The 22,466-nt window shown below is 35.1% G+C and overlaps 1 protein-coding gene across 2 annotated transcripts in view; it reads left to right on the forward strand.

Moving 5' to 3' along the window:
- The window catches only part of si:ch211-127i16.2 (amine oxidase [flavin-containing]), a 59,337-nt gene extending 52,431 nt beyond the window's left edge, over nucleotides 1-6,906 (forward strand). Inside the window, exons 12-13 of one of the 2 annotated variants that reach the window (XM_051120442.1) lie at nucleotides 5,597-5,855; nucleotides 6,091-6,906. In XM_051120442.1, the coding sequence (XP_050976399.1) occupies nucleotides 5,597-5,855; nucleotides 6,091-6,123 (292 nt within the window). In that variant the 3' untranslated portion in view covers nucleotides 6,124-6,906. Of the gene's footprint in view, nucleotides 1-5,596 lie in introns of both variants that reach the window. The other variant, XM_051120441.1, reaches the window with a different exon arrangement.
- Nucleotides 6,907-22,466: the final 15,560 nt, after the last annotated feature.

Consider the following 22,466-nt stretch of genomic DNA (forward strand, 5'->3'; position numbering starts at 1 on the left):
TATTTAATAGCAATAATAATAATAATACAAAAAACTGTAGTACTATTAGAATATTTAACACTACTACTATTAATCATTATTATTAATAAACATTGTTATTATAAAAATAACAGTAGTGCAGGCACCAAAATAATTTGAAATATATAATGTAGAATTTTTGTTATTATTATTATTATTATTGTTATTGTTGTTGTTGCTGTTGTTTTTATTATTATTATTGATCACTGTTATTAATAAAAACAGTTGTCAAGACACCAAAACAAATTGTATTACTATTAGAATATTTAATAATAATAGTAATAATAATTGTAATGCAAAAAATGAAATACTATTAGAATATTCAACAACTACTATTAAAAAATATTTTTATTATCACCACAAATTCTATATTATATTGTACAAATAATGTTGATGTCTGTACTACTGTTATTATTATTATTATTATTAATTAATTAATTAACAGTTGTTAATTTGCTTATTGCAAATAATAATAATACTAATACTAATAATTATAATTATTATTATTATAAATATTAATCACTGTTATTAATAAGAGTTGTCCTGACACCAAAACCAATTGTATTACTGTTAGAATATTTAATAATAATAATTATTGTTTTTGCTTACTGCAAATAAAAGTAATAATAATAATTATAATAATCATTATTGTTATTATTATTATCACTATTATTGTCACTATGGTTGTTATTATTATTATTATTAATCACTGTTATAAATAATAAGACTTGTCCTGACACCAAAACAAATTGCATTACTATTAAAATATTTAATAATAATAATAATAATAATAATAATAATAATAGTTTTATTATGATGATTTTTATTATTAATCACTGTTATGAATAATAAGACTTGTCCTGACACCAAAACAAATTTTATTACTATTAAAATATTTAATAATTATTATTATGTCCTTTTTGGAGCATAACAGACATATGACCTGACATTGTATGGGAAAGAGGAGTGTTAAAATTAACATTTGATTTCTATTTTTTTTTTGTGTGTGTGTGTTAATAATAATAATAATAATAATAATAACAACAACAACTACACCATATATGTTTGCAATTATATGAACAAGAGTAAATGGACAGCATCCATTTTTAGGTGAGCAATTGGTTTCATCACAGATCTCATTGACTTTAGCAGATATTACCTGTAGATAAAGATGGAAGTGAGAGTGGTACAAAAATGCCAATTTTTCCCTGAAGTGCAAATGCTACCCGAATGCATGGCTAGATGTCAAAAGGACAGCGCTCTCGGGGGAAAACGTCTCAAAAGCTATTTGAAATGGCCCGGTTAAGCGATTGACAGGGCTGAACTAATGCTCGCCCAAGGAGAACGTACAGAAAGAGCGTGCAAGAGAGAAAGCGAGAGCGTGCGGTGGCTGAAGTGGATGGGAAATTTCCATAATAGAATTAAATCCATAGGGAGAGGAATGAGTTCATCATATAAAGGTGGCTGAGGCATGTACAGACTTCCCATTTTGTCTGGTACCTGTGCGGGCGATGAGCCGTTTCCTGAAGGAGGCCTGTAATCTGTCCTTGACCCACTTGGAAACAAGACGAGATCTTGAAGCGCTTGATCTTTCAGATGCTACAAGACTTTTTCATGTATTAAATCTCCATTCATTCTTCCTCACTGTAGCTTCTGCAAAATTAAATGATTTCTATTAGATGTGAATAATTAAAGGACTAAAGCATGAATTAATGGCCGATCCACCAGCACAGAGTTCTGAAGTATCCCAGCCAAGACGTCTTGAGAGTTTTGTAGTACATTGTAATACATAAAAAAGGTTCTGTAAAATTATAATACTTTAAAACACAGCTGTCAATTTAACGTTAATTTACTGGGTTTAATTCGAAATAAAGAGAGTTCTGCTCTATGAAGAAAATTTATGAAGAAATACGTCTGTCTCAGCTGATAAAAATATTAACATACACAAACATTATATGAACTATAGGCCTGCCTCCTAATAGTAGACTAACCGTTAGTTGATGAGAAGAGGCTTGGTTGACCAAAATTTTATTAGTCGCATAGACACAGAAAAAAAAATCTACAGGAAGTGGCGAAGTCATGCAGTCCGTGACGGACAGAATGTTAACAGCTGTTCTATGTGGTAATACATCGGGCATGACATCCAAACGCTCACCTATCATTCATCGACCTCAAATATAGCTTTTCATCTGAAATATGTAAGTAGTAGCAACTTTACATAGCCAATCTAATGGCTATGTAAACTTTACAACCCAATCTCATGTTAACCTAGAAAAATGTGCGCAATTAAAGTGTCTGTGAGGAGTGTGGAAGCTGAATAGTAGTGCACTCACTGTATGACAGATGGAGGCACTAGTGCGGTTACTTGCACTTAAAATATTCCGTCATTTATGATCATACAGATAAAAGTAATACATCTTTCGAATCTGTAAAGACTCTGCGTTTATTTATGTGCACTCACAATAACAACAAAATGTTGCACTTTTGTAAAATAATGAAAGTAAACAGGATGTGCTTTCTGCCGTCTCGATATCTGTGAACTTGAGCGTGAAACCTCTGTGTATACTTGCTTTAAAGACATAAAAATATAGGCTGTTTATAGAGAGTGAAATGTCTACTTTTCAATAAACCAGTTTAAATAGAAAACAAATATTCTCAGATTATATAATTCGTATGAAACGTAGGCACATCCACTACTGTGGAGATGACAAGTCAGTGTTGCCGACTTCATCTCTTAAGCGAAAACAAAAAGAAAAAAAAGCACTAGTTTATCAGTAAATTATTAATATGTTTATGCAGTCTCCTTGCTCTTTTTCACTGAAACATTCATAAATGTTATTTCTGCCAGTGCGCTGTGGCAAGCTTTTTTGCGCACGCTTATTAGGCTATGGGCAATTAAAGGCTCATTATTATGATTTATATGGCTTATGAAACGTGCGACTAATTGTCAACTAATCTTTAAAATGAACGACTACTAGTCGACCAGAAAAATCTTTAGTTGAGGGCAGCCCTAATAAACTCACAACTGCGAGTTCTAAAGTCCGACCTGGGAAATATAAACTTACAATTCTGACTTTTTTTCTCAGAATTGCATGATATAAACTCAATTGCGAGAAATAAACTCAGAATTTACTTTTTCTCAGAATTGTGAGATACAAACTCACAATTGTGAGTTATAAAGTCCAGTTTCGAGGGAAAAAAAGATTGACGTCACAATTGCGATACATAAACTCACATTTGCAATAAATAAACTCAGAAATGTGAGGTAAAAATTCTAGTCACAATTCTGACTTTTTTTTCTCACAATTGTGAGTTTATATCATGCAATTCTGAGAAAAAAGTCATATTTCACAATTCTGACGTTTATATGAGTTCAGAATTGCGAAATGTTGAAAAGTCAGAATTGCGAGATAAAAAGTCACAATTACCATTTTTCATTTTTTATTCACTGGTGTAAATGGGCTTCCATAATTTCATATAATGTAGTTTTCATAAAAACTTGTCTTCATAACAGATTTATTTAAACATACATATGTAATAAACAGCAAATAAGCTTCCTCTAGCGTTTTGTAATGCTAACTAACGATCTGTGATCACTAAATAACGTTCCTGAGGTACATGTAACATCAAATGGCATAACTGCTTACAAGCTGTTTTATTGGACATCTTTCTTTTTGTTGAAACAGTGACATGACACATTTCAGTATCTTTCTTACTGTATCTTTTAACATACCTTCTGATGTTTATTCATGTTTATTTTGTGCCTTCATTTTATTAAAGCGCAAAAGACGTTAGCGCTTGAAATTAAGTGCCTACATTGATCTGTCACCACATTTAACAGCGTCATTAATTGTTTGCATTATGTGAAAAAATGTACAGGATTCTAAAGCTGAGACTTTGTTTCTTAACAGAAGTAACAAAGCACAAAGCTCTTGTGATATTTAGTGAAAGGAAAACCATGGATCTGGCAACCCTCTATATACAGAAGATTTCTTGTTTGATTTTTGTTTAAGTAGATTTGATTTTAGTTACTACATTATTTCAAGTAACACATGCTTTTTATGATTTCAGTTTTAGTTAACTACTATAACCTTGGAGGGAGCAATGTTATGACAAGGTGGTACTTGGATGTTATGTTTTTTTTTTTTTTTTGGTTGAAGGTGATACTTCTGCAGGACTAGAATCTAAGATATTATGCTGGCTGCTTTTGATGCAGTATTTCCAAAGTTAGAAGAGCATATCTTGCCTGCCATAGATGGTGGAATAGAAAACAAACCGCTTTTATGTCTTCGTGATTCACAGACAAAGAGCATAGGTGAAAAGCACTGTGGGTAAAGGATATCCCTCAGGGTTTCATGAACAACTAAGTCCACGCATCCATAATGCATGAAGACTAAACTGCGTGGTGGATGAGAAACAGCCTTGCATGAAGAATATGTTGTTGAATGCAGCAATAAGCATTTTTGAGAACCCAATTAAAAGTTATTTTTGGTAAATTCACAGCAGGCATGAATACAGGCATTATCTTTCGGAGGTTTTCTGATCTGTTTTATATGTGCATAAATTAACCACACTATTAAGTTAATAGGACAGTCAAATTAGCTATTTACTTTCTTAGTAAGTATCTTTAGTAAGTCACTTAGGATAAAAGCATCTGCTAAATGCATAAATGTAAATTATTAATTGTGCAGTTTTAAATAGATTTTACTATTAATTTTACTACATTTTTAGATTTTAAATTTAACTTGAAATATTGTTAATATTTAATATTCAATAGTAAAATTAAATAAATTTCTATTAATTATTTATTATTTTTAATTACTGTTCAAAAATGTGGGGTCAGTTAAATATTTTAATATTTTGGAAAGCAGTTTTATGCTCACCAAGGCTGTTTTTATTACATGAAATACAGTAATGTTGTGTGATATTTTTAACATTTTAAATAACGTAATGTATTTTAAAATATAATTTATTTCTGTGATGCAATGCTGAATTTTCAGCATCATTACTCAAGTCTTCAGTGTCACATAATCCTTCAGAAATCATTCAAATATGCTGATTTTAATACTGCTTTTTTAAAATCAGAATTTATTTGAAATATAAATCTTATAAATGCCTATGAATGAAAGTATTACTTTAACCCCACACTTACTATATACAATTATCTGTATGTTTTAAATGAAAACACATTTGATTAATTTTTTTTTTTTGATTGACAGCCCTAAAAGTTATAGATAAGCTTCCGCCTCTATTAAAGATATATATTTTTTATTTATTTTGTAATAGATTCTATACTGTAGTTTCTCCAGTGCCTTTGGGTGTTTAATGACATACTTACCTAAAGAATCATGACTGCCATTAGCACAAACTAATATAGCCATTATTCATTATGACAGGCATCAACCGTGAATACAAAGTCTTTATATTCCCAGTCACCTTGACATTTTCCACATCCCGGGTGTTTATATTCAGTCATAGTGGTTTTAAAGAATATAGGAAGTTGTAATACTTGATCAAACACTTTAAACATGATTAATTTTGTACCTTTCTCGTCTTTTAATTCTCCATCTCTTGTCAGGATTCACTGGGCAGGCACAGAGACGGCTACCCAGTGGTGTGGATACATTAACGGGGCAATTCAGGCCGGTCAGCGGGCGGCTATGGAGGTCCTGGCTCAGATGTGTCCTTCTTCTCTGTCCCGGGAGGAACTGGACGCAGTGCGAGCTTCCCTAAAACAACGTAAGAAAAGAAAGGATTCAAAGGGCAAGTCGTGCAAATGTTATTACCTCTTCGGCGCGGTAATGACAGCAGCCGCTGTGGTGGCCGCCTACCTGTTGGCCAAACCGGAGCTGGGATTTAAATGGATTTAAAAACATTATTGGCAGCACTTAGCCATTGTGCCTTGAAATACACAACTGAAATAACAGTAATTTGCAGAATCATGTCAACTTGACCTGTTTTACCTTACGTAACGTGTATTTACTTAAACGCATTTCTGAATGAAACAGCATTTTCAAAGGAAAACAGAGTGGGATTTGATTGGATAATGAAAAGTTGCATACCAGAATAGAGCCAGATTGTTGGTGGGAAGGTGTTGAGAAATAAGAGGGCTTGGAGGTGTCAGCCAAAAAGGAAAAGCATTTCAGATACACAGCAAGTTTGTGCTGAAAGATTCGAGCAAGTTAAAATCCATCAGTCGTTAAGTATCAGTATTATAAAATCAAATATCATTACTGTATAATCACTTCTTGTAGCTTGTACTTAATAATGAAGCTGACTTGTGACATTCCCATATTTGATTTTCTAATGGTGCCTCATATAATTATAACTAGGTGACTAGGAATATGAAACATTAAAGCACAAAAGTGAAGCAAACACACAGTGAGCTACTCCACAAAAATCCAGTGTTTTTAGGAAACAAAGTAGGTTGGACACACTGTCAAGTTTAATGGCTCTCGTTGTGCATAGATGCATAATGCCATATAATTTTAGTTAATAACAATATGGTGAAATAATCAGTGAAAATATGTCAAACTATAATAGAACAAACTGTAGTCAGACATTTCAAAATATATACAGTATACTATATAAAAATATATAATATTCCAGGAACAATATCATCTACTGTTAATTAGTTTCGTTCATGTTTACCTGTGTTTGTGTTAACAGTTGTCTGCAAATTATGTACTGCATTCATAATATTACATTAATGCTGTCACATTTGTGACTATATATTTGGAAATGCACTCTGTAGCTAATGAATACATTTACTATCCATTATTGATGTTATTTTTTGTGATACTTGTAATTAATGCTTAATAATTACGCTTATAATAGAGCCATATTAATTTGTATGCAACAACTGCAAAATAAAGCACTTCATCTGTATTGTTTTTTTGAGTTTTATTTCTTTTTTTGAAAGAATCTTCATTTGTAAGTTGCTTTGGATAAAAGCATCTTCTAAATGATTAGATGTAAATGATAATATCTTGCAGTCATTTTTTTTCTTATATTTTCATCAACAGATTGTGTCAAATAAATCCATGCAGTTATAATCTTGATGCCTTTTTCATCTCATCTTCATTATCCTTAACAAAATCTAAAAACAAAGAATTTCATCATTTAAATGAACCCTGCCTAGAATACATCTTAGAACCGCAATAATTTAGAGCTGTCAACATCGCCCCATTTTAAAGTGCCTCAAAATGCATCTTTCGTCTCCCAGGCCATGCCAGTGGCAACATCGTTATTTATTTATTTGTTTGTCTGTTGAATTTTTACACTTTTGAAAGTGTTGGGTTTCAATGTACTTGAATATCTGTAGGCTAGATTGTCTCAATTAACAATGCCCTGAATTGGGACACAGCTTTATTCACAGTGCTTCATGGGTGTGGGCGGAGCTTTTGTCATGATTCTCTGATTGGTGGAGATTTTTGCAGAATCATGGGTAATGTAGTTTTTTCATCAAGAAATCCCATTAAATATGTATGATGTTTTTTTAAGTGCATAGATATGGAAGCCCATTTCCGCCACTATGTAAAAAATAAAAAGGTAATTGTGACTTTTTTTCTCAGTATTGCAAGTTTACATCTCACAATTCTTACTTTTTTTCTTAGAATTGTGAGTTATAAAGAATCGTGTGGTGACCGATAAAGCTCAATGTGCTGTAAATAAAAAAAAAAAAACACCTGTAAATTAAAAAAACATCTTCATCAGTTTGACAGCGCATGTCCTGCAAATACTCACAACACAACTGATTTTACAACTTCCCTTACAAAAATTAACCATGGTTTTACTATTAAAGGGCACCTATTATGACCATTTTTACAAGATGTAATATTAATCTTATGGCTGTCCTGAATGTGCCTGTGAAGTTTCAGATCCAAATACAGATCGTTTAACCTGTTGAAAAGTGTCATTTTTGGGGCGGGTCTAAAAAGTGCCGTTTCAGGGGTGTGTTCCTCAACATGAAAATGAGCTGCAACTTCCCGGACAACTCCAGAAAGGGGCAGAGCCTAGACGTCTCTGTTTTGCATATGGCAATAAACAGCAAGGAGAAGCAACATGAGCGAGCGAGAGAGGACCGGTATTTTTACTGTACTTAAATGGAACAAATACACGATTTCTTACCAAGAGTTGCTGAACAATGAATCAAAACGTGCAATCTGTGATCACATGCAGTTGCTGACGATGGCGTAAGTGCACAGACGCTTTCTTATGCGCGCTGTTTTACCAGTTTCACTTTCGCTTTCGAAATTGATCACGCTTAGCAAGGAGGGGAGAGGATGCACAGGGGTGCACGGCCTGCGAATGCCCCCCACTTTGGCACGACACCTGTCCTGCTTGATGTACATGCAAAGTAATCTATTTAATACATTTGCATGGCAGAATTTGAATTTTGTTCAGTTTATAGAAAGGTTTATCCCTTTCAAACCGATTACAATTTCATTCGGTTTGAGCATTTTTATTCCGACTGAGGCGTTTATATGGAGCATTTTCATTCGGATTGTACTTTTAAACCGATTACAATGCTCCATGTGAACGCATCTATTGAGTGCCAATGAATAGAATATAACTGCAGTAGCCTGTTAGATGATCTTACAAAGCTTTTAGCTTCACGTTTTCCTAGTTAAATTCAATAAATGTAGACACAGCCAGTGAAAAAGATGGAAACTCTGTACCTTACCGTTTTTGTTATATTTGTCAAGTAATCCATAAAAACTTGCATAATGTAATTACTTTCCTTTATTTACAGGTATACAAAACTATCAATGAACTTCACAAAAAATATATATAAATAAATCGTAGTTGTGCATAGACTTTTTTTTTTGTAAAACTCCAAAAAAAGCCAACAGACATTTACAGCAGAAACACTAACATCCTTGAATGTTTTATGATCATGAAACAGAGCAAGGGTGTTCCCGACGGGACACTGCTTTCGGCACAATTTCGACAAAATTTTTACTACACATTTACTATAATAATAAAATAAAACGGTTATAATGGTTAATTTTCATAAGAATTTTTGGATTGTCCACCGTTATGATCTGTGCTTGCAGCGCGTTTTTGTGTTTGGTTGTGTTGTGACTATTTGCATCGCGTTTCTTTGTTTGTGTTGTGAGTATTTTCATTGTGTTTCTGTTTTATGCAGCATGTTTCTGTATTTGGTTGTGTTGCGAGTATTTGCAGCGCATGCGCTGTCAAACTGATGAAGATATTTTCTTAATTTGCTGGTGCTTTTTCTATTTGCATGTTTTCTTAAGTTGCAATGCATTGAGCTCTCTCAGCCACCATAGAATTGCAAGTTATAAATCAGAATTGTGAGTTATAAAGTCGTAATTCTGACTTTTTTCTTTTAATTGTGAGATATAAACTCACAATTGTGAGTTATAAAGTCATTTCTGAGGGGAAAATATATTTTCTCAAAATTACGAGTATATATCTCACAATTCTGGCTTAATAAATTGCAATTGTGTGTTAAAAAGTCAGAATTGCGAGACGTAATTCAGTCAGAATTGTAAGATTACCTTTTTTAATTTTTATTAAGTGGCAGAAACAGTCTCCGATATGTAGCACTGAAACCAATTTTAATTGTTTAGATTTTCAAAGATCACAATTCTGACCTGAAAGTGGTTGGACAGACCCAACTATAAGGCATAGAGACCTGAAACTCTGTACCCACCCCATCTACAACATCACCAAAGCTTGCCCCGATTGGCCTGACGGTGGCACTACAGCAATCAAAAGTATGGCATCACTCATAACTCCTAAAGTGCTTGTCGCAGACACGTGTTTCATACAAAGAAACAGGTTCGATCTCCACCCTGGTAAAAATTTTTGGATTTTTTGAAAAACCTACTGCGAACTAGTCCTAGGTTTATTCACTCGATCAGAACCAAACCAGTGGAGAAACATTCTTCGGATTGTAAATATCAATAATTATCAATAAAAAAAAAAAAAATTTTCCACTCACCGTCGCAAAGGGATGCCAAAACGTTCAAAGAGGTGGGGCCACGTTTTCTAAAACAGCTGTAAGTTTTAAACAGAATGAAATATGTACACCTAACTTGATACAAACAAGTAAGATATCAATCTGAGGTCACATGAGAAAAATCGAGTCTAGCCACTGTGTGGTGCTATAATAGGACAAAAACATAAAAATGGTTATAACTACGCATCTATTAGTCCAACTGATTTGAAAATTCATATGTAGTGTCTGTGTCCAAAGTGCAACGGCTGTCTAGCACGTTTGAATATTTAAAAAAAAAAATCGACCAATGAAGTCCAAGCACCTATAAGATGGGGTTAACAGAGGCCATTCAGAACAAAATTCAGTGAGCCTGTTTGACTCACGGTCCTAAAGGTCTGAAAAATTTGGAAGAAATTTCAAGTGTGTAACAATATGTGTGTGTGTGTGTGTAAGCATGCTTAATGAGTATTAATATAATATTTTAACCATTTCATTTCTTTGTGGGTGTGTCTGTGAGCGTATTCTCCATCATGGATGTGTTTTAGTGTCAGCCATACATTTTCAGGATTTATTTTGGCCTTTTATGCCTAGATTGTGATAGGATTGAAAAGGGTCTATAAGCAGGGACTCGAACTTGGGGCGCCTTAAGTGCAATAGCACTAAATGTTGGCACACTTCCCATAAGGTTATCGGTGCTGACAAAGACGTACGTTCAAAAAAGTTGAAATAATTTGGGCTAATGACTGCAACAAAAACATTTACCATCGATTAACAACCTTGTAGCTTGCAGTAGGTCTTTAACGATTTAGAAGTTATCTTTCAAAATCAGTTTCCCTGTGGAGAAAATAAATGAATGGGATTTTCACTTCCAGAACCTGACTGTTGTGCTCTATAGAGCCGGATTGTAAAGGGAAAAGATGTGCAGCAGCAACTTAGTGTTAAGTAAAACTGTTGACTGCTGAAGCATGAATCTTTTAAAATCAACTTAAACCGGAACAGCACTATAATCAGTCATATTATCTTAAAACGAAAGTTGAATTGTGAAATTTCCATATTTGATCTTCTAAGCTGCTTTGGGTGCCCTGCCATATAATTACGATGTTCTTATGTGGGGAATATGAAACATCAAAGCAGAGAACTGAAGCAAACACACCGTGAGCTATAAAAGTTATTGTGATGCACAGTAAGTGCTCTCTCTGTCAACCCCACGGGAATGGCAATTGGTTTCAGTGCTTTAGTAGAATAAAGCACGCTAGACACGCAACAAGTTTGTCAAGGCCTCTTTAAATGTGTGTAATTGCTCTTGTTGCACACAGACGGACAGAAAGAAAGGAAAGCGAGGGGTTTAAATATAGACAAAGCCAGATCTGGAATAAACTTCGAGCAAAGCTCGCCACTGCGACTTTGAAACAAACGCATCCGTACAGTACAGCAGATCAAATACTCGCGGACACACGTGTGGCCGCCCACACATGCACGGCAGACACATCTCTAGAAGTGTGAGAGATGGATGAGCCATTCATACGGCACGAACGTCCCTGTGAAAGTGATTTAATCGCTAGTGCTTGATTACACAGATGATAGAAAAAGCTGAAGCTCAGAGGCTCTCCAAGGAGCGATCTAACTCCTCCGGCGGCCACTAACCGAGCATTATTTGTCTTCGTTATCGCCGCCTCGCGGGGGATCAACTCTTCATTTTCCCTGCTTGTACGCCCACCCCATCAAGATCAATCCCTGGCCTGACCGACATGTTTTTGTAAGCGTCCAATTTATGGGCTCCAGTGGTGGCGAGATGACACAGCCGGCACTTCCTCCGCTCGCTCTGGCCAGAAGCCACGGGAAAGATGAGTCTCTTGTGATTGTGAATCTGATTTTCCATTCCATTTGCTAGATTACCTCCACGTCCGGCCGGATAGCCACAAGTCTTCATTTAGAGCCACTTCGCCGTGTGGATAGGCTATTATTTTGGACGTCCCACAAGCAGCTGCGTGCATCTCAAAGGATCCACCGCCTAAATATTGCATAATGTAACAACTTGTCCCAAGCTTTGGCAGATCGCCTGTGTCCGTTTGCGGTTTGAAAATGTCTAATTCAAAGCAATACACCAACTTCAGAGTGGGTGATTCCTTGCCAAGATGGAAGGCGGCCCCTGAGGACAATCACAGGGTCATTCGGGCTCTTCTTTTGGGATATGATGTGTTGCACTACACGGCGGTTTGTAATACTTATAATGACAGACTTACAAATGTCTGGAGGAGTTGAACTCAAGAGTGCACACACAAGCCATCGCAGACACTTTCTGACGTGCGAAAAAGACGTGAGGCAATCGCCTACAGTGATATATGATTTTTTGTTGTATTCCCTGCATTTTAGATATCATGCAATGTCATGAAAAAATAATTTCCTTACATTCAACCTATAAATTGATGTTTTATCAAAAAAGATTTGGTAGTGAATATCGCCTATTGTCACATTCCACAACATCCAATCTTTTTACAAAGTTCAAAATACTCAGGACTCTTCAAATAACTTCGTATTTCATTGTAATGCAAAAGAACCATAGAAAAGACAGCTCACAAAGCTTGTTCTCAAAAGAGAGCCTATTTGCGTATTTCTTTCTTGACTAACCTTGCAAACCCTCTTCCACTGACAAGGAGCCGATGGCCGATCTGGAAACGCTCCATGCATTTCCACTGCAAAAAAAAAGCCTGCTGGTCTTGCAGCAGGAATCCTTAAAGTGGGGACACAAAGCTGTCAAAAAACCCAACTTGGCAAGACCGAGGCAAAACTAAATAGCCTCGGTATATATAAGCAGTCTGTTTACAGTATAAACGCCTGATGCAGCGTGTTCAGTTGAAGGACGTCTGATTTCTATGCAATATTGTTAAAAAGTTTGGGGTCGGAAACATTAAAAGCTTTTTTTAAACACATCTCTCATTCTCACCACTTTTCTATTGTAATACATTTTCAAATGGAATTTACTTTCCATGTTCATCTAAAATAAAAGGAAATGTGATAAATGCTTCTGCACCTTAAGATGCTGAACCAAGTTCAATTTTTATTCAGCCGAAGAGAGACAACAGGTTTAAAAAAACAAATCTGAAACTAAATTAAAAAATACCAATAGGTCTAAGGCCAGATTTATTTACAGATTGTGCCAGGGCAAACCTTCTTTTCACAGCATAAAACTACTATCAAATGAACAATTTCAAAAGAAAGATTTCTATCAAATAGCATACCCAGGTTCCCTAAATGATAATGAATAATTGACTGAACAGCCATCAAGTGTTAAACACTGTTCTAGGTTATTCAGTGCAGAGGTTTTTGGTTCGATAATTAACACCTTTGTTTTTTGTTTTGTTTTGTTTGTTTTTTCTCTCAGAATTTAGCAGTAGGAAATTTTTAATCATCCATTTTTTTTTTTTTTATGTCATTTTGTTAGTTTTGCAAATTGGGGGTGACTGTTGACTGTTATCAGCATAACAGTCAAAACTAAAACTGATGAAATCTCCCAATGGTAACATGTTAAGTGTGAAAAGCAACAGTCCTAGTACTGAGCCTTGTGTATTATGTTATTTATGCACAATTACAATTTTATTCATCTGAAGAGAGAAAACAGGTTGACAGATAGTGATAGACAGTGTTCTAGGTTATTACATGGGAAGGTTTTTTTGGTCTGATAATTAACACCTCTTTTTTGGCAAGTAATTAAGTAGTTGGAAATTACTAGATATCCAGTTTTTTATATCAGCTATGCATTCCGTTAGTTTTGCAAATTGGTATGTTTCATCAGACCGCAAAGAAATATAGAACTGAGTATCATCAGCATAACAGTGAACGCTAACACCATGTTTGCATTCACTAACCCCTGATGACATCTCCCAAGGGTAGCATGTAAAGCATTAAAAGCAGCGGTCTTAGTACTGAGCCTTGTGGTACTCCATACTGCACTTGTGATCGATATGATACCTTTTTATTCACTGCTACGAACTGATGACATAATTTGATGTTATGTTATTTATGAACAATTAAAATTATATTTAGCTGAAGAGAAAAAAAAAACAGGTTAAGTGATAGACTGTGTTTTAGGTTATTACATGCGGAGGTTTTTTGGTCCGATAATTAACACCTCTGTTTTTTCTGAATTAAAGGGATAGCTCACCCAAAAATGAAAATTCTGCTTACCCCTAGGATGTAGGTGACTTTGTTTCTTCAGTAGAACACAGACGAAGATTTTTAACTCAAACCGTTGTCAGACATATAATGGCAGTCAATGGCTCCCAAATCTTTGAGAGTAAAAAAAAACATGCACAAACAAAACCAAATTAAACCCTGCGACTCGACACAAAACGATCGGTTTGTACGAGAAACTGAACACTATTTATATAATTTTTTACCTACTGTCCTGAGCACTTGCACAGCATCTGGGACGTGACGTGTACGCGCTCTGGCGTAGTATACGCAAGCGCCAGATGCGATCGCCGTGCAAAGTGTTAACAATAAGTGACCTAAAAGCGTCCGCCGCTTGTGTATACTACGCCCGTACACGTCACGTGCCAGATGCTGTGCAAGCGCTCAGGACAGTAGGTAAAAAATTATATAAATACTGTTCAGTTTCTCGCACAAACCGATCGTTTCGTGTCTTAGGACATCACTATATCGTCACAAGTCGCAGGGTTTAATTTGGTTTTGTTTGTGCATGTTTTTTTTTTTACTCTCATAGATTTGGTAGCCATTGACTGCCATTATATGACTGACAGAGTGCAACGGTTTGAGTTAAAATTCTTTGTTTGTGTTCTACTGAAGGGTGAACTATCCCTTTAAGTAGTTGGAAATTAATAGATTATTGGAAATACTAGATTACATTTGTGATTGATATGATACCTCTTTATAAACTGCTACAAATTGATGACATACATTTGATGTTATGTTATTCATGCACAATTAAATTTTTATTCAGCTGATGAGAGACAACAGGTTAAAATAAAATCCATACTGGAAACTAAATTAAAAAAAAAAATATCAATAGGTCTAAAGACTTTTATTAACAGCTTACATCAGTACAAACCCACTTTTCACCACCTTGGAATTATATGTCTATGTATAATGTCTATCTGACATTTTTGTCAAAATTGAGTTATTCACATATTCTTATTCTGTGACAAGTTGTTTATGTTATGTGATGTTTCTTTTGTAAGCTGTGTATATTTTGAGCCTTTAAAAAAAAAAAAGACTTCTATCTACAGAAGTCTATTGAATGCAAAAACTTGGAAGCTCAATATCACAAAAGTGCTCAGAATGCAGATAGAACCTTTTAATTCCAAGGCAGCATTTTGGTGGCATAAAACTGCTGTCAAAGAAAAGATTTCAATACAAAAGAACACTATCAAATAACACATTCAGATTCCTAACTGATAATGAAGAATTGACAGAGCAGCCATCAAGTTTTAGTGTTTTAGGTTATTACATGCAGAGGTTTCTGGTCTGATAATTAACACCTCTGTTTTTCAGAATTTAGCAGTAGAATATTACTGGTCATCCAGTTTTTTTTATATCAACTATGCATTCCGTGAGTTTTGCAAATTGGTATGTTTCGTCAGGCCATGAAGAAATTCAGAGCTGAGTATCATCAGCACAACAGTAAAAGGTAATACCATGTTTCCTGATGATATCTCCCAAGGATAACACATCAAGTGTGAAAAGCAACGGTCCTACAACTGAGCCTTGTGGTACTCCATACTGCACTTGTGATCTTTATTCACTGCTACAAATTGATGACATAAATTTGCTGTCATATTATTCATGTACAATGAAATTGCAGCTGAAGAGATACAACAGGTTAAGTAATAGACAGTTCTAAGTTATTACATACAGAGGTTTTTTGGTCAGATAATTGATCTCTGTTTTTTCAGAATTTAGCAGTAGGAAATTATTAGTTATCCAGTTTTTTATCAACAATACATTCTGTTAGTTTTGCAAATTGGTATGTTTTGTCAGGCTGTGAAGAAATATAGAGCTGTGTATCATCAGCATAACAGTAAAAGCTAGCAACATGTTTCCTGATGATATCTCCCAAGAGCAGCATGTAAAGCATGAAAAGCATCGGTCCTATAACTGAGCCTTGTGGTACTCCATACTGCACTTGTGATTTATATGATACATCTTTATTCACTGCTACAAACTGATGACATAAAAATATAGAGCTAAGTAGCATCAGCATAACCTACCTGATCTCATGATGAAATTTGCAAGACGCAAAATACGTACCAATAAGTACATATCACTGCAGTTTCCAACAGAAATGAACACTAGAGTCAGTAAAACAGCGAGAACTTGTAATAGTTTTTGTACACAGTGATGCTTACAGCTCCATATGTTTCGCTTTCCGGATGTAACAAGCTTGCCGGAAACGGAATTGGACTTAGGATGCGGAATCCTTGTGTACGAATCCTGTGAAAAACATGACTCACAATGAAACAACTAATAGATGAGGGATCGAAAAACAAGCTAAAACAGCATGCTTACAATTGCGTTTTTAAGGCACATTCGCTGCAATCAGGCAGGTTTTGGTGTAGTGCAGATGGTACGTCATTTTAAAACGTTAGAGATATAGCAGCAACCAAAGTACATTTCATGTGAGAATTGCGGTGACACGTACAAAACCAATGTCACATAAAATGTACCATATGTACGTTCATCTGTTCATCAACGCTTTTTTAGCGCCACTCAGTGGACATTTCATATCGAATATGTCATGAAACGTACATGACAGTACATATTTCCAGTCTTGCGAAAAAGTTCCCACAGGTACGTTTTCATCTTGAGATCTGGTTGAGCATAACAGTAAAAGCTAACACCATGTTTCCTGATGATATATCCCAAGGGTTGCATGTAAATCGTGAAAAGCAACAGTCCTAGTACTGAGCCTTGTGGTACTCCATACTGCTCTTGGGATCGATATGATACTTCTTTATTCACTGCTATGAATTGATTATATAAATTGGATGTTATGTTATTTATTCATCCACAATTAAAATTGTATTCAGCTGAAGAGAGGTTAAAATAAAATCCATATTGGAAACCAAATAAAAAATGCCAATAGGTCTAAGGCCAGACTTATTAACAGCTTGCACCAGTGCAAACCCTCTTTTGGCAGCATAAAACTGCTGTCAGGATTTACTAAAGACTAATTTAGCAATGAACAGGTGTGGACAGTTGTTTTTGAGGCTGACCTTGCATTTGCAGTTGTGTTTCCCTTTCAGACCGAAATTTATAGGAGGAGACTATTTAAATCAAGCAACATAATTCAGTAAGGTTTGTGGTAATCAATTTACTAGTGTTTACACCATTATTCAATGCCCCAAAACCATTTTGTGCTTGACATGGTCATTATGGAAATGTGCTGGCTGCGTCTGTGTTCTTTAATTTATGCATTGTCAGTAGATCACTAGCAGAACTTTCCAACTGCACTTTTACTTTTATTGCGCTGTCACACTAATTTGCCCTGTTTAGTAAATTTGGCCCTTGGTCTCTTTCTGATCCAGTTAAAAAACTTCACAAGCTAGTTGTGTGTGGCAACAAGAGACTGTAATATACTGTTGAGTCAATCTGTTTTAGTTAAGCCCATTTAAATCTATTAACACTAAGTACAACGAACTTCATATTGTTATGTTGTGAGCATTGTGGCTGGAGGGAATAACCATAAGCGCATACTCTTTAATAATCATTAATTAAATCAATAATTAAAAGTATGCTCAGTAAAAACACAGGGATTGGGAAATGTAAAGTGTTCAGAATTATTAAAGGCTTTGAGCTCTATTTGGTATTGCGATTTTACCTAGTTAAACAGTCTTCTTATTTGTTCCACTGAAGGAAGCAAGTCATAGCAGGATGAAACAACAACATGAGGGTGAGTATATGATCATAGAACTTTTTAAACATTTAATCCTGTTGTGATATTAAACAGATCTCATCTTTTTTCTACATTAAAGAATTTACTCACTCACAGTTTACCCTTAGGCAATCCTAGATATAGATGAGTTTATTTCTTCGAAACTGTCTTCTGAAATGAAAAGCTGAATGTTTGTAAGAAACAAATCCATCAAAGACATGAAGGAACGAATTCATCTACATCTTAGATGACCTGAGGGTGAGTAAATTTGCAGCAATTTTTCATTTTTGCCTGAATTATTCGTTTAACCACTGCAACCTTATCTGCTGGCTTGTGGATAAAACAGACTATTAGTTTTCATATTAATTAATAGGTACTTGGTCTTTTTAACTATATCTTGAACTGTGTGGGTGAACTGGGCAGTCTAGATCATCTCAGCTTTTAATTAGTTATGAGATGTGTTCTGGAAATATGATTTCTGGCTGGATGTTGCATAGGTTTTACCAACCTCTTGCTCCCTGGAGACCGTGCAACCATCAAGAACGGGGCAGTTTTCCTTCTCACGAGATATATATACCCTTGAGGCCTAATCTTTCCCTGCAGTACTGTCACTTGACACCCACATCAATCTGAGATCATCTGTCAATCATGTGTGATGCAATAACACTTTTCAAATGATACTCTGAAATGTCATCTATCTATAATAGGGAGTATTTTTAAACCATGACATGATCATGTCTGTCTATTCCTGTACATATGGAATGAAAGATGCTGTTTGTATGCACCTGTAAAACAGTTTTGGTTCCTAATGACTTCCATTGTATGGACAAAAAAATTACAATGAAAGTCAAAGGGAACAAAAACTTGAATATTTTAATGCGGCAGTTACTTTGTTTCCATCCATGTGCAATAGGCTATATTATTTAAGTCCAGTAAAAATTCAGCAACTTACATTTTAGAGACTTGTTGCTTGTTGTCAGTTTGCATCGCCAGCGAAAGATGCAGATGCAGTCAAACCAGCCGAGCAACAAATTAGCGGTATTCCTGAAAGAATCAGTGCTTTTAATGAATCAGTTGAGTGAATTATTCAATAACTTACATATATGGACAGGCATATATTTATTGACTTTATGAATGAATGAACAAATCGGTTGAATTCGTTCAAAACCATTTTTAGAATTACTAGCATGTGCAACATCCTGTAAAAGATGTGCAGACTGCACATAGAAAAACAATGTTAAAACAGTGAGGTGCGATGCATCTCTCATTACAGATTTTTTTCTTCTTTAAATTACTTTTTTTTTTTTTTTGTCACAGAAAAAATAAAATATAAGGTAATTGCAACTTTATCTGAAAATTCAGACTTTTTTCTTGCAATTGTGTGTAGACTTCTTTTTTTAAATAATTATTTTTGGTGTTTTTGCTTTTATTATTATAGGACAGTATAATGTTGACAGCAGGCAAAGAGAGAGAGAGAGTGATGAGGGTGAGATCAGGAAAGGTTCCGCGAGCCTGGATTCGAACTCGGGACACCTGTAGCGCAACGGCGCTATATGTTGGCACACTGCTCACAAGGCTATCAAAGTCGATGTGTAGACTTTTCAGAATCGTGAGTTTATAAATGTGATCTTTTTTGAGTCACCCAGTTTATTTCTATGAATTCTGAGAAAATTGCAAGAGAAAAAGTCCAAATTCTAAGATATAAACTGCAAGAAAATTCTAAGAAAAAAGTCTAAATTGTAAGATAAAAAGTTGCAATTACTTTTTTTTTTTTTTTTTACTTGGCAGAAACTAGCTTCATGGAAGAACACGGAAAAGCAGTGGAATATACAAAAACTTTGGTAACACATTTTTTACTGTTAACCCAAAAATAAAAATTACCCCATGATTTATTCACCCACAAGCCATTTATGGTGTATACGAATTACTTTTTTCAGACCAGCACAGTTTATTAAAAAAATTCTTTCAAGCTTTATCCATCCATCATAAAAGTGCTTCACTGCTCCAGGGGGTTAAAAAAGGTGTTCTGAAGTAAACTGGTGCGTTTGTGTAAGAAAAATATTAAAACTTTATAATGCGTAATCTCTTTCACTAACTGTTGTATGCGCATTCACGAGAGAGTGGCATTCCAGGGGATGACGTAGGCGTACCATAAATTTTGGTGAGAATATGCTAGTCTCACAAGAACCAAGTTTTGTTTACAGCAAAACAAAAAAACAAAGGATAACCAGCAGGGCTGCTGCTGGCCAAACGGGTGCCCTAAGCAGAATTGTATTGTTGTGCCCCCCACAACAACAAATTAAGAAATTTTTAAAGAAATTATAGAGGCTGTAGCATTTCTATTGCAAGATTAAGTGCATAATTGAATTGAATTAAATGTTTGGTCAATATTAAACAAAGATTTGGTTGTCCTGTAAGTGTAACAACAGGCAACTGTAAAGCCTTTAACGCCCTTTGCAGGCATTTGTAATAAAATCTAATGTATATAAGTTGTTTATTTTGCATTAGCCTATATGTATTTTAACAGTGTTATTCAATGAAACCATTTTATTGCTATTATTATTATTATTATTAATTTAACCAATCATTACTGCCTCATTGTTTTTATATAACCCATTTTAAGTCATGGACACTAGAATAGTAAGGCAGATGCCTTGGTGGTGGTAAAATTATTACCGACATTAAAACACGTTATTAACGTCAACAGCCAAAAAAGTTTCACAGGTTATTAACGTACCTGAAAGTGATATACGGGCTTCATCTTGGGATTTTTTTCTTTTTCTTTTCTTGGCGCCGGACTGCTTATTATGATCATTTGCATTCAGCCGCAAACATTAGCTGAGGGAAGGCGGCGCGGGCGCGAATGCGGGAATGGCGCGTCACGTGTGCTTAACCTGCACACGTGACTGCTATTCACCGTAACATTTTTATAATTATAAATATATGTTCATATTTATATTTTCACTTATGTACATGTACGCTAAAATGAACATAGAACTGTTAATATAAAACTAAAGCTGGAGAAATTATCCAACTAATTGGCCCAACGTGAAATACCCTGACATCTACAACTATTTGTGTCTTTAAACACTAGTTTTTTGGGGGACAGCTTATAAAAATGTAGTTCTGCCACTCTCTTGTGAATGTGCGTATGACAGTGGAAGCTAGAGATTACGGTTTATAACATTTTAAATATGGATATTATTCTTACACAATCGATTTGCTTCAGAAGGCTATCAGAGCCGTGTGGAGTACTTTTTATGATGGATGGATGCACTTTATTTTCAAAATCTCAACCACCATTCACTGCCAGTATTAAACTTTTATATGTTGTTTGAACATTAATGTGTTGGCAGTACAAATCTACCCTATAATGATAAAAATCCATGCAGTGGTTTTTAATAATCTGTAAAAAATCATATCCCCTTTTTCAAATCGAGCCATTCTCAGATGCCTGTTGGTGTGGCGTCACATCAACAGAGGCCGCTCCCACGATAGTTGATTGACATGAGCGTCTTACCTCAGATCAGCTGTAACAGTCGACCTCCATTGTTTCGATGCTGGAGCAGGGATGTAAGTTAGACAAGAATATCTCCGATTGAGCGATTGAGGTGTTGTGTTGCTGGACGTAATAATGAACATAGTGGTCGTCATTTACTTCCGACATCTGAGCTGCTGAAGATGCAGTAGATTACGTTTGTTTGTGAAGGGAATGCACCTCCCGATCTACATATATCTGTCAATGTTCGCACGAATAATTCGTGATCCAGGTTCACTTACAGCAGAAATGAGTATTAGGTTTTTTTAATGAATCTTTGCAATCGCCTTTCCTAATAACGTGCTAGTTAACAAGTTTAGCGTTTAAACGTGGCTAAATGCGGCTAAAATAAACCGGCTCGTCACTCCATAAAGAGAAGAGAGCTTGGCTTAAGACAGTTAGCAGAGCTCATTAACATTTAAAGCAGCCTCGACCAGAACAGGATGATTTTTGCAGAGCTGATTTTGTCAAGGTAAAAAGGGTGTTGTTTTACACTGCCATTGAGAAATTTTAACCAAAGCATGTTATAAACTTTTAATTAAGACCCTAAAGAATCATATCAACTTGTGGAAAATGGGAATCTGATGACCCCTTTAAAGGAGAAGTCCACTTCCAAAACAAAGATTCACATATAATGTACTCACCCCATTTCAGCATTTTTCTCTCTATATGACAGACTGCTATGGTGCCCCGAATTCAAACTTCCAATATGCAGTTTAAATGCGGCTTCAAACAATCCCAAATGCAGTTGTAAACAATCCCAGCCGAGGAAGAAAGATCTTATCTAGCGAAACGATCAGTTATTTTCATTTTAAAAATGCAACTTAAATACATTTTAATCTCAAACACTCGTCTTGCCTTGCTCTCCCTGAACTCTGTATATTCTGGCTTAAGACAGTTAGGGTATGTTGAAAAACTCCAATTGTATTTTCTCCCTCAACTTCAAAAATCATTTTAAAATCATCCTACATCGCTGCAGAAGTAACAACCCAGTCATTGCAAAGTGAACATGCAAACAAGATCAAACACCCTTAACAATAAAACAGTAA

The sequence above is a fragment of the Labeo rohita genome, chromosome 10 (assembly GCF_022985175.1).
Source record: "Labeo rohita strain BAU-BD-2019 chromosome 10, IGBB_LRoh.1.0, whole genome shotgun sequence".
NCBI lineage: Eukaryota > Metazoa > Chordata > Actinopteri > Cypriniformes > Cyprinidae > Labeo > Labeo rohita.